The sequence below is a fragment of the Hippopotamus amphibius genome, chromosome 8 (genome assembly GCF_030028045.1).
Source record: "Hippopotamus amphibius kiboko isolate mHipAmp2 chromosome 8, mHipAmp2.hap2, whole genome shotgun sequence".
In the NCBI taxonomy this organism is placed as follows: domain Eukaryota; kingdom Metazoa; phylum Chordata; class Mammalia; order Artiodactyla; family Hippopotamidae; genus Hippopotamus; species Hippopotamus amphibius.
In genome coordinates this window covers 108,050,324-108,063,537 of record NC_080193.1, presented here as the reverse complement: position 1 = coordinate 108,063,537, position 13,214 = coordinate 108,050,324, and the positions used below count along the sequence as shown (strand labels likewise).

The 13,214-nt window shown below is 38.3% G+C and overlaps 1 protein-coding gene across 1 annotated transcript in view; it reads right to left on the bottom strand.

The window, feature by feature from the left end:
* DNAH7 (dynein axonemal heavy chain 7) overlaps positions 1-12,917 on the bottom strand; it is a 244,682-nt gene extending 231,765 nt beyond the window's left edge. The window contains exons 1-2 of the mRNA XM_057746773.1: positions 12,884-12,917; positions 7,173-7,235 (exon numbers count right to left, since the gene is read on the bottom strand). Coding sequence (XP_057602756.1) covers positions 7,173-7,235; positions 12,884-12,898 — 78 coding nt within the window. The 5' untranslated portion in view covers positions 12,899-12,917. The remainder of the gene's footprint in view (positions 1-7,172; positions 7,236-12,883) is intronic.
* Positions 12,918-13,214: the final 297 nt, after the last annotated feature.

Here is a 13,214-nt window from a genome sequence, read left to right as displayed (position 1 = left end):
ATAAACAGAGCAATTACCAGTAATGAAACTGAATCAGTAATAAAACAAAAATTCTCCCAACAAACAAAAGTCCTGGACCAGACAGCTTCAAAGGCCAATTCTACCAAACATTTAAAGAAGAGTTAGCACCTATCCTCCTCAAACTATTCAAAAAAGTTGAAGAGGAAGGAACACTTTAGAACTCATTCTATGAGGTCAGCATCACCCTGATACCAAAACCAGACAAAGATACCAAAAAAAAAGAAAATTATAGGTCAATATCTCTGATAAACATAGATGTAAAAATCCTCATCAAAATATTAGCAAACCAAATTCAACAATACACTAAAAGGATAATATACCATGATCAAGTGTGATTTATCCCAGGGATGCAAAGATGGTTCAATATTTGCAAAATCAATTAACATGATATACCAAATTAACAAACTGAAGAATAAAAACCATATTCCATAGATGGAGAAAATGTCTTGGATAAAATTCAACATCCACTTATGATAAAAAATAATCTCTCAATAAAGTGGGTACAGAGGGAATATACCTCAACATAATAAAGGCTATGTATGATAAGCCCACAGCTAACATCAAACTTAGCAGTGAAAAGCTGAAAGCACTTCCTCTAAGATTAGGAAAAAGACAAGGTTGCCCATACTCTCCACTTTTATTCCACATAGTATTGGAAGTCCTAGCCACAACAATCAGACAAGAAATAAAAAAATCCAAACTGCAAAAGAAGAATAAAAACTGTCACTGCTTGCAGATGAGATGATACTATACACAGAAAATCCTAAAGATGCTACCAAAAAACTACTAGAACTCATCAATGAATTTGGTAAAGTTGAAAGATACAAAATTAATATACACAAATCTGCTGTGTTTCTATACACTAAAAACAAACTACCAGAAAGAGAAACTAAGGAAACAATCCCTTTACAATGCAACAAAAAGAATATATACTAGAATAAATATAAGGAGGTAAAAGACTTGTACTAGGAAACTATGACACTGATGAGAGACATTGAAGACAACACAAAGAAATGGAAAGATATACCATGCTCACATGCGTGTCTGAACCAAACTGACTTCATTTTGTTAACTCTATCTTAGGCCCACTGTCCTATCCCCTTCCCTTTATGCATGACTGAGCTTTAGCCTAACTCACAAGGAATGTGCCCAAGCCAGATGAATTCCCATTCAACTTTTACCCTTGCCTTCAACTGCTACCTGAAAACCGTAAGCGTGCCTTTTGCTGACACAGATGGTTAATGGTGTGAGACACCAAGATGGAGGAAAAAAACCCAGTTCCCATCAGTGTGGACATGCTTCTCCATAGCAGTCAGATTCTATTTTTAGCTTTGGTCCTTTTAAGTTCCCCTGCACCCTTTCAGCAGTATTAAGTACAGTTGTGGATGCCTTTGGATCATTTGTCCACCTGATACTTCCTTCCTGTATGTAAGTTACCCACAATACACTTCCTAATTGCACTCTATGAAGTTGCCTGAGTCATTTTTCAGTCTCAAAGTTCCTTCCCAGTTTGGAAGATATTATTCAATACTTCTAACTCCCAACATCACGGATTCAAAGAATTAATTTGTATGGAAACACAAAAGACCCTGAAGAGCCAAAACAATCTTGAGAAAGAAAACAAAGCTGGAGGTATCACGCTCCTTTATTTCAAACTGCACTATAAAGCTATAGTAATCAAAACAGTAATGTACTGGCACAAAAACAGACACACAGATCAATGGAGCAGAATACAGCACCCAGAAGTGAAACCACATTCAATTAAACTACCACAGAAGAGGCAAAAATATACAATGGAGAAAGACAGTCTCTTTAATAAATGGTATTGGGAAACTGGACAGCTACATGCAAAAGAATCAAACAGGACTACTTTCTCACACCATATAAAAAATAAATTAAAAATGGATTTAAAGATATAAATGTAAGATCAGAAACCATAAAACTTCTAGAAGAAAATACAGGCAGTATACCCTTTGACATCAGTCTTAGTGATTTTTTTTTTTGCTATATCTCCTCAGGCAAGGGAAACAAAAGCAAAAATAAACACAAGGGGCTACATCAAACCAAGAAGCTTTTGCACAGCAAAGGAAACTATCAGCAAATGAAAGGCTGCTTACTGAATAGGAGAAGACGTTTGCAATGATAAATCTGATAAGGGGTTAATATCCAAAATATACAAGGAACTCATAAAACTCAATGTTAAAAAAAAACCAAATAACCCAATTTTTAAAATGGGCAGAGGACCTAACTAAACATTTTTCCAAAGAAGACATACAGATAGCCAACAGGCACATGAAAAGATGCTGAGCAGCACTAGTCCTTAGGGAAACGCACATCAAAACCGCAATGAGATATCACCTCACACCTGTCAGAATGGCCATTGCCAAAAAGACAAGGAAAAAATTCACAAGGAAAAAATTTTGTTCTGTTTCTTTAATGTTGTATCTATATGAGAATATGAATATTCACTAAACTTACTGTGGTAATCATTTCATGATGTATGTATATGTCAAATCATTATGCTGTACACCTTAAACTTATACAGTGCTGTGTGTCAATTATATCTCAATAAAACTGGGGTGATGGAATAACAAGTATGGGTGAGGGTGTGGAGAAAGGGGAACCCTTGTGCACTGTTGATGGGAATGTAAATTGGTATAGCCAATATGGAAAAGAGTATGATGATTCCTCAACAAATTAAAAATAGAACTATTATACAATTCAACAATTCTACTCCCGGATATTTAGCCAAAGAAAATGAAAACACTGATTTGAAAATACATGCACCCCTATGTTCACTGCAGCATTATTTATAATAGCCAAGATAAGAAAGCAATCTGTGTGCCCATCATTCAATATCAATACGTGGATAAAGAAGATGTGGTTTATATAAGTACAGTGGAATATTACTCAGCTTTAAAAAGAATGAACTCTTGCCATTTGTGACAGCGTAAGTGGATCTACAGGGCATTATACTAAGTGAAATAAGTCAGACAGAAAAAGACAAATACGGTATGATTTCACTTGCTTGTGGAATCTAAAAAATAAGTGACCAAACATGACAAAACAGAAACAGAGTCATGGATACACAGAACAAACAGGTGCTTGCCAGAGTGGAAGGAGCTATGGGGGAGGAGACAGGTAAGGGAGATTGAGGTACAAACTTCTAGTTGCGAAATACGTGAGTCAAAGATATGAAATGCACAGCGTGGGGAATACAGTCAACAATGATGTAACACCTTCATATGGTGACAGATGGCAGCTAGACTTACTGTGGTGATCAGTTTGAAATGTATAGAAATAGTGAATCACCCTATTGTGTACCAGGAGCTAACAGTGTTGTAGGTCAATTTCACTTGACAATAAATAAACTCGTAGAAAAAGAGGTCAGATTTGTGGTTATCAGAGACTGGGGGTAGGTAGCCGAAAAGTACAACCCTCCAGTTATAACATAAGTACTAGGGCTGTAATGTACAACATGATAAAAATAATTAGCACTGCCATATGTTTTATAGAAAGGTTGTTAAGAGTTCTCATCACAAGGAAAAATATTTTTTCTATTTCTTTAACGTTGTATCTATATGAGATGATAACGTTCACAAAACCTGTTGTAGTAATCATGATGCATGTAAGTCAAATCATTATGCTGTACACCTTAAATTTACAGTGTTGTATGTCAATTATATCTCAATAAAATGGGAAGGGAAGAAGAGGGAAATGAAGGGAAAGAAAACAGCAATGAGCTCCAGACTCTACTTGCCAAAGTGCAAACACATTAGGTGACTGTTTCATACATATACAAGGCTATACCACAAATACCTCTTTTCTTTAATCCCCAAAGGACCACGGGTTATGAAGGGAAACACGAGCACGACATTTTCAAGCTAAAAGTGCGATAGGTATTCTCAGAGGGGAAAGCGTCCCTTCAGGGAGAATGAGAATGTAGCAAAGCCTGATAAGAGTACAGCTGTAGATGATAGAAGGAAAGGGATATATTGTCCAAGTGCCCTAAAATGTTCATACAGGGATACAGAGGCAACTCAAATGAGGTCTACTGTATTGGAGCTACTACAGATGTACAAAACACCTTGCTTAACCCCAGCCTTCTGCACTGATTCCCACACACCTGACTTCCTAGGATCCCTACAGCACCCACTCTGCATGCTGAGTTACCACCCCCAGTTCTCATCAGCACCCCAGGTGGAGAAGGGTGATGAGGGCCTTAATGTTTCCTCTTTACCGTGCATTGCAGAAAAAATATTGATGTGTGTATGTATATATGTATATATATATATACACATATATACATAAAATAGTATATTTTATAAATAGTGGCTCTCTGGCTAACCAAAAAGAGCAGCCACACATAAGCCAGAATGCCATCTTGCTAAGTAATGTTGACCTTCAATAAAAACCAGAGGGATGGGATTTAAAGTAATATCTACATATTTTTAATGCTGATAAGCAATTCGTGAGATGACTTAGACATATGCCATTCCTTCCTCTGCTTTGGAATTTCTGTGAGGCTGCACTGAGAATTCCATTGACTTTTCTATAAGACAACTCTTGTTTCACTACCTTTCACATCCTCTTGGCCTCACCTCTTGATTCCAGATGTGGCTGCAGTGAAAAGTGCTGGGCCAACTTCAATTCAGATAGGAATGACAGGGTTTCCTCTCAAGAAAATGTCTTTTGCTTTGTGCTGTGAGGCTTCTTTGATGCCATAGCATGGGACCCTCAGGGTAGCCCATCCTGCACTCACACATGAGCAGCCAGAAGCAGGTGGAAGTTAACATCCTCAGGAGCAACCTCCATCAGCATAGGATGAGAGTGGATGGATAAATGCTACCACCCTGATCATCCTCAGGCAGATGATTCCAGGAAGCAGAAGGTTGTGGCAGGATCATCCCAGCTGCCTTGTATTGGCTTTTCCTTCCTAGTTTTACTTTCCCTGATCCTTTACTCCTGCTTCCTGGGATCACCTCTCCAATTGTACACATGTCCTATTTTCAGGCTCTTCTTTCATAGGAAAACATCTAAGACACTTAAAAAGCAGTGCTCTTCCATCCGTCCATCCTTCCATCTCCCCTTCTATTCTTCCACTCATCTTTCTCCATAAAGGATCTCAGATGTATGGGAGGGCTATGAGTGAGGTGTGCAGAAAGGGTGAGAGTCAGGGCACCAGCTCTGAGAGGCTGGCAACCATCAGTGCTGGGTCACCCTTGGCTTTAACAAGGATCACCTCTGGGAGCATGAAGGTCTGTAATGAAAACCATTTTAGGTCTTCCAGGTAGAAAGGCCCTACATATTCACATACATCAGCTTAGAAGCCTTGGGTTTATTTTTTTCATCAAATTTCTGGGACCCAAATCCATCACCTTTCAAATGCCAACCTCAACTTCTGTCAGTTGCGAGAATGCCAAACTTTGGGTCATCACACAGTATGTTTTAAAACTCTCTGGATATGTACACCACATAATACTAGGAGCTGACTCTGGTAAAAAGTGGGTGCTCTGCCAGAGACTGCAGAGCAAGTGGGGGTGGGGGGGCGGTCAGAGCAGCCCTCACTACCCCACCCCCACTCACAGCACCTTCCTTCCCTTCAGTGAAAGAGTCTATTTCCAGGGAAGCTCTGAGGGCAGAATTAGCTTTAAGAAAAAAATTGTAGGTAACTTCAGTGTTCTCTGCAACCCTCCCCCTATTCAAAAAAAAAAAAAAAAAAAAAAAGCTGTATATTGCTAAAAATGGCCTGATGACTCTAATTTTGCCATGTTTATCCAAACATTTACAATGCCCAGTATTTAAGAACAATTTTTACCAAAAATGGAAACAAATGCAATTATTACTCCTACTGCCAGAAAATTTTATCCAAGTGCAAACCTTAACAATCAAATGAAATTTTTTAAATCAATGTAATATTTTAAAAATAACTTTCAAAGAAAGACATAAAGCTCAAATTACACACAAAAAAATTGCAACATATGAGCACATTAGAAGCTTTAAATCAGCCAAATAAGCATTTTAAACAATTACATGCCTCATGGGCTAGAAAGGATTATTCATCTCAGCCACCGAATATTATTAAGTAAATTTAAATTTAGTTGATATTTCTAAACCTAGACACTAATAATACTTTTTAAAACTAGTGGCAATTTTATTCCATTTTAAAATTTGTTAAATTTTTAAAGAGAAAATAAAATGTCTATTCCATTTTATATATCTTTGTCTCTTAACATAGAATACTGTAGATATTTGCAGAACTAAAGTATGCTATGATCTTATAGAGCATGGTGTGATAATCTTAGCATTATCCATACAAATAGGTTCACAATTAAAATATGTACTTTGAAGTGTTTAAGAGCATTCACTTAAAAATTCTCTTTGGGTTTTTTTTTTTAATCTGAAAGAATCCTTAATTCAAATTAGAAATTTTCTCTGTGTGAACCCACCCAGATTCCATTTCATGGTTCATTCTGAGTTTTTAAGATACGTTTCAAAGCAAATCATGTTTGCTTTGAACCTCCATTTAAACTCAACTTCCAGGAATCACAAGAATATAACTCAATGATATTAAAAAACATAATTATTTGACAGTAAATCTTGTTGCACTAAAATCTAATTTGTCCAGCACTTGATCAACTGAAAATGTCTATTAACTACCACTTACACAGGACAATGATAATTTAACATCAAAATCATGAAAAAGGGTGTCAAGATCTAAGAAACCTTCTGCGGCTAAAAGCATTGGAAGAGGCATCTCTTCAGAAACCAAATCAAGTATTCTCATTTCAAACTCGGAAACTGGGGCTCAGAGAGCTAAGTGACTCTGCAACAGTCACAGAGCCACTAGTGAAAAATCTGTAATCCAAGTTCTTGTTTACCAACTCCAACACTGCTTCTGCTAGCCCATCTTCACGTTTCTTTTATTCAGAACACTCAAATATTCTACACATACTAGGTTATTACAGCTTACAGCTCCTTTATTAAGACAGTTATTTTTCCTAAGATATATACCTCACAGGCGTTTTCCATCAGAAAAGAAATGAAGCACAGAAATTTATAATCAGAAATTCAGTAACTTGAAAGTTTGAAAACTCGTAAACAACATTATTACAAAAGCAATAAAATATGATGAGATGTTGGTAAATTACCGTAGACAACTGTGGTAAAAATCTAACTGGTGTCTTGGATTTCTCTTTGCTGGGTGATTTATCCTGCAAAGAAAAATACAAAACAAACAAATAAACTGTTTACTCTGTTAATGCTAGAGTTGATTTAGTCAACCAACTGTCATAGGCTCATATAAAGTAAAGCACATATCATTCAAAATATTCTAAAACATACTTTACAGATAGCCTGATATTGTGTACAGAAAATCATAGGGAATCCACAAAAGATTATTATAGCTAATGAAAGAGTTCAGCAGGGTTGCAGGATTCAAGATTCACACACAAAAACTGTATTTCTAAATGCTAACGATGAACAATCCAAAAGTGGAATTCAGAAATAATTTACATAGCATCAAAAGGGATAAAATACTTAGGAATAAACTTAACAAAAGAAGTGCAAGACTTGTACAATGAAAGCTATAAAACATTATTGAAAGGAATTAAAGAAGACCTCAATAAATGGAAAGACACTCCATGCCCACGATTGGAAGACTAATATTGTTAAAATGCAATACTCTCCCCACAAAATAACCTACAGATTCAACACATCCCCTATCAAAATCCTAACTGCTTTTTATTTGTAGAAATTAACAAGATGATCACAAAATTCACATGGAAATGTAATGGACCTAGAATAGCCAGAAGATCTTGAAAAAGGAGAAAAAGTTGGCAGGCTCACACTTTCAGATTTCATAACTTACTACAAAACTACAGCAATGAAGACTGCAAAAGGAAAAACATATAGATCTACAGATCAAAGGAATAGAATTGGGAGTTCAGAAATAAATCCATATATTTATGGGCGATCAATTTTTGACGAGAGTGCCAAGACAATTCAGTGGGGAACTGGTCGTATCTTCTTCTGGGAACGTATCTGAATCTAACCAGTGTCCATTTACTTAGCCCCCACCTCCTCTCTCCATGGCTAAAACTTCAGGGGTTTTTTTTCCAGGATGCACCACTTCCTAAGGTGACAATGTTTTCAAGTTAATGCATCCTCAAGTTGCTGTAAGTAACATATATTTTTAGCAGCAACTTTCAGAGAAAAGTGCTCATACATTGAATAGAGGACGATTCCATGGTAGGAACTTCACCTAGGTAAGAGGAAACACTGTTGAGATTAATACTTTGATCTATAAAGAAGATTATAAATCGTGCTTTTTGCCAATTGTCAAATTTATTGCCTCTCAGCTCCAAATCTACCCTTTTTGCCCTCCATTGTGATTGAGCAGGGCTCTATAACATTTCTCCTTTGCCAACCAGCATTAATATTATAAAGTGTCAAAATAACACTGTGAGAGGAAGGGACTCTCCTTCTGGCTCCAGGGCCTTTTCTTGTTACTTCCATGGCATGGCTGCCTGCAGTCAGCAACTTTGCCCGTGGACACCTTCCCAGCCTGTGCTGCGTGGCTGACCTAGTGGCAGACACACTCCAGAAGGGTTGCAGGTTTCATGGGCATCCCTAAGGGCAGCTTTCCAGAAAGTTTCCCTTACATCATAGAGGGAGACTTTCTTTAAAACTGTTCTGCATACAAGCAAGGTAGTTTTCTCACTTCCCGTGTTGATACTTTCCTCACTGATTTTCAGAGCTGTACAGTACTGTATGAATAGAATGTGATTTATCCATTCCATTCTCCTGTAAATTAACACAGCTTATTTCCAATGTTTCTCTATTACAAAAGATGTTTCAATAAACATCTTTGGGCATGTATTTTAGTATACACACAATTTTATCTCACACACATATATACTATATAGTGTGTATATAATATACATGTATTACACATGTATGTGAATATCTTTGTCACTTTAATTTCATTGGTATATTTGTCTATTTGTAAACAAGTTGTGTGACATTGTCTAAATTACTGTGATTCCACAATAGGTCTTGAAATCTGTAGGGTGATTCTCTCCACCTTAGCATTCTTAAAAATTATTATACACAATCTTGAACTTTTTTTTACCATGTGAATTTTAGGATCCATATTGCATGAAACTTTTTTTTCATATTGCATGAAACTTTTAGGGGATTTTTGACAAATACACTGAATGCCTAATAATTTGGAAGAAACTGACATTGTTATGATACAGACTCTTCTTCATGAATACAGTATATTTCTTTATTCACATCCTGGGAGTGTATCCTTCAAAAACTTTTTGTAATATTCTCCACAAGGGTCGTATACATCTTTTGCAGACATTCTTAGGTATAAAGAATTTTGAGTGAAAAATGCATTATAGGATCTAAACAACTGACTTACCAACTTTTAATCCCAACTGATTTGTAAACAGGGACATGTCTATGAAGGCTTCATCTACATATGATTTCTGTGATGGTTAGTCTTTGCGCCAGTCCAGTCTCCATGTTTTCCTTCCTGCTCTGTGCCCTCTAGCTTCTGGTGGGGATTAAGCAATGAAAGGCACCAGCAGAAGACAGAGATGATGAGGGGAGAGAGTTTTGCATATTTCTTTCCTAGTACTTCCTGTTTCCCATAGTTCTGATAGTGGCCAAATTCCTCCAGAGCTCAGCTCCTGTCAGGAAGCTACCATTCCAAGCCTCTAGCTCTCACCAATTTTGGAGAATGGGGTTCAATTTCTTTGACCCCTCAGGCCTAGGAATGGCTACGACTTCCTGTTATTAATCTTTAGGTGCCTCCTCATCCCTGTGTGTTCTTTCCCTTAACCTTGCCCACACCTCTCCAAATGGTCTTTTTATAAGTTTTCTTCAATTTAATCCTTGAGCATGCCATCTGTTTTCTGCTGGGATCTTGGCTAATATAATTTTATATTACCAGAATAAAAATAGCTAGAGTCAAGGTCTTCCTTAAGTAGTCTGGCTTGGCACTTAGTTTTTACTTTGCTGATTTTCAACTACTTGTCTATTGGAAGGGATATTTTCCTGGTATAATCCAAATTTAACCTGATATAATCCAAATTTAACCATTCTGATGAAATGACCAGAATCTATGAATGTGTTTGGTTAAAATCAACAATAATCTTATGAAGTTGTTTGGTTAAATCAAGAACCACCTCTCAAAATTTAATAGGGTTAATTTAAATACAGTCATCATATGTTCTGAGTTATGGTTGTTAAAATTATCACCATGCTGTTAGCCTCATACCCAACTGTTTTCACTCTGATCTCCTTTTTAAGCGATAACATCAAGAAGATAGGATGAAGGAAAACAGAATGAGCATCATATAAATGCAAAACTATTTAATTTAACAACTAGAAAAAGCACTAGGGTGGAGATAGGCTGACAGCTTTTCCCTCTTCTCTGCCCACAATCTGTAGTGGATTTTGTGGGGAGCTCCGTGCTCTTCAGATATTTGCATTTTTAAACCCCTGAAAGTTCTTCAGCTAAAACTTAAAATGCCTTATGTTTTAACTAATTTTAAAAATGAAATGAGCAGTTGCAAGAGGTTTATATTTCTTTAAATGCCTAACTTAAGAGTTCAGTTTGCTATTACTGAAAAATGCCATGTCACTCTAAACCTTCCACTAATGAGATGAATATATTAAAATCTCCTTCAGCAAATATGATTTTACCACCTGCTCACTTTTTCAAACTAAATGAATACATAAGTAAATGTCACATAAAAATGGCATTTCCAAAAGTTTAATCCATTCTGTTTGTTTCAGGTTAAAATATAAAAACTTTCACCCTTTCAAAAGGAAAACTCTACTCAAAATTAGCATAAATGAAAGTATCAAGATTTTTTGAAATTATAGCTCAACCAAACCAGTGAGAGAGGGACCTCTGCTGCTTAAAAATAGTATGTAGAAAATGTAAATAATCCTAGATGGGCTCATGCCGGTTCTTTCAAGATCCCAGTCTTTTCAATAATATAAGTTCCTTTGGGGGGAGGAGGTGTAATTTCCAAACATCACTTTTCTTAAGATAAAGCAAAACTTAAAACTTAACTGCCAACAGGTTTTCAGTGGGCGCTTTTTTGTTGTAAGTTGGTCAATTTGGTTTTTGTGAAATAAAGGCTGTTCAGCAATACCACTGCAAATATGGTAAATGTGTATTTTAAATTTCAACACCACAGAATATGATTCAAGATCAGGTCAAAGACTGATGGGGGCATTAAGAAAATAAGTTATTTTTGATTAATGAATTAGTGTTTCGACAGCTTCTGTTAGTAACCTACAACTGAATGTTACTTTTAAGGTTTTTTCCACAATTAACAATACCAAAAAACATTTTTAAAGCCTTGAAAAGGAAAGAATTATAATTTAGTATCAGGCCAAGAAGCTAAGCAAAATTTGCAGGCTTAAAAGCAACTGTTTTCCATTCAGTAGCAGGATGCTTAGAGGCGTTTTCCATACAGATCTAGAGAGAGTCTGTTTTCTAGCTAGCCCAGAATAATGTCCACACTTAACCTCTTCCCATTCTGTTCTGGCATTAAAAAGTTTCACCATTGCTCAGTATTTCTTTTATTTACAGTTACCCTTAAACTCAACAAAGAGTTCTGAAAAGTAGCTACTGCAACATGTTACCGAGGCAGGTTCATTTTGTCAGAAGCACAGCAAGCCAAAACGCTGAGGCATCAAGGTTTGCAGCGAAGACAGGGCTTATTCACAACGCAACCAAGAAGACAGCAGAACAAATCTCAAATCTGGCAACCGGAAGACAAGGGGCTGGGGTATTTATGGGGTAAAGAATAAGGCAGCAGGGCCATCTGAGGCGTGGGGAGCGTGGAGAGCCTGGCGAGCGTGGGGTAAGGTGATTGGGAAACGGTGCGGTAGGTGCGGTAATCATCATTCCGCGCAGGTGTAACTAAGCTACAGGCCTCTGTAGTTTCAAAAACGCAGGTGCTTAACAGGATCTAAGGGTGGATTTTCAAAAGATCGCCAGGCCAGATACTTGCGCATGCCCTGTTGGAGGGTGGGGGAGCCTATCCAGTCTTAATTAGCTCAGCCCCAGGTAGACACAGCTGACTCCAAGCACCTGGAAAACAACTCGGGCAAACGTCTTACTGTTTAGGCTCCATGTGCCTTGGAGGACATGCAAGTCTTTCTTTCGTAGCAACAATTAAAAGCAAACTTGATTAGTGGAGGCCAGTGAAAAGGATTTGAATAATGATGATTACCCACGGTTTTATAGGCATCTTTTGTTACATGAGGTGGGGATGTTTTCCTAAGAAGAAATTCCATTTGCCACTTACCAAAGCCTTTCATGTGTGGTATGGTATGGCATAGTATCTTATTTGAACTTTATAATAACCTTAGAGAGGAAGAAAAGTTGTTCTGATTCCTCTCCTTTGCATAAAAGAGAGAAGTCTTAGCAAAACCAAGTGGTTTGCCCAAAGTCGCACCGCTAGGAAAGGGCTTGAATTCCATCCCTTGGGCCCAAATCCAAGGCAACTCCCCACCGAGCTTACCCCCAACCAAACACACCCACCGTTAACACACTTGGGGACATTCTGGGGCTGTAATTTAAACTGCTGACGCACTGCTCCACTGATGTGTTTGGTTGTTATGACAACACCAAGTACGAACGGCTGGGAAGAGAACATATAAAAGTTTCCACCGAAAATGTCAGTGTTCGAGATCATAAGTGGGATGAAAGAAGCTGTATCCCAGGGGGCCACAACTGGGGAGTCCGGAAGACCTAGGCTTTCATCGCTTTTGAAATATGAGGGAAGCTTCGCAGCGGGACGAGCCTGGCCAGGAGCCAACCCCTCACCTGCTCGCTGCTCATGGCTGCGAGGACGCTCTGGCGGCACTCGGTGGCTCCTGGATCGCTCCTGCCCGGCGCCCCCGCAACCCCTCGGACGAGAGATGCGGCGCCTGGGGACACGGCAGTCTCTGCGCCCTCAGCGCCGGGGCTGTCTAGCGTCCCGGCTGCGTTCGTTGCTGGGCAACAGGCCCGCGCAAGTTCCATTTCCGGTCACCTGTTGCCCCTGGGGCAGCGCCAGGGAAGTGGAGGGCTTTCCCGCTGGAGGCGCTTTCCAGGGCGCTGGGTGGCGCCCGAGCCAGCGTCGTGCGTCCGCGAGGAGGTGGGTGCTCTTCTCTCT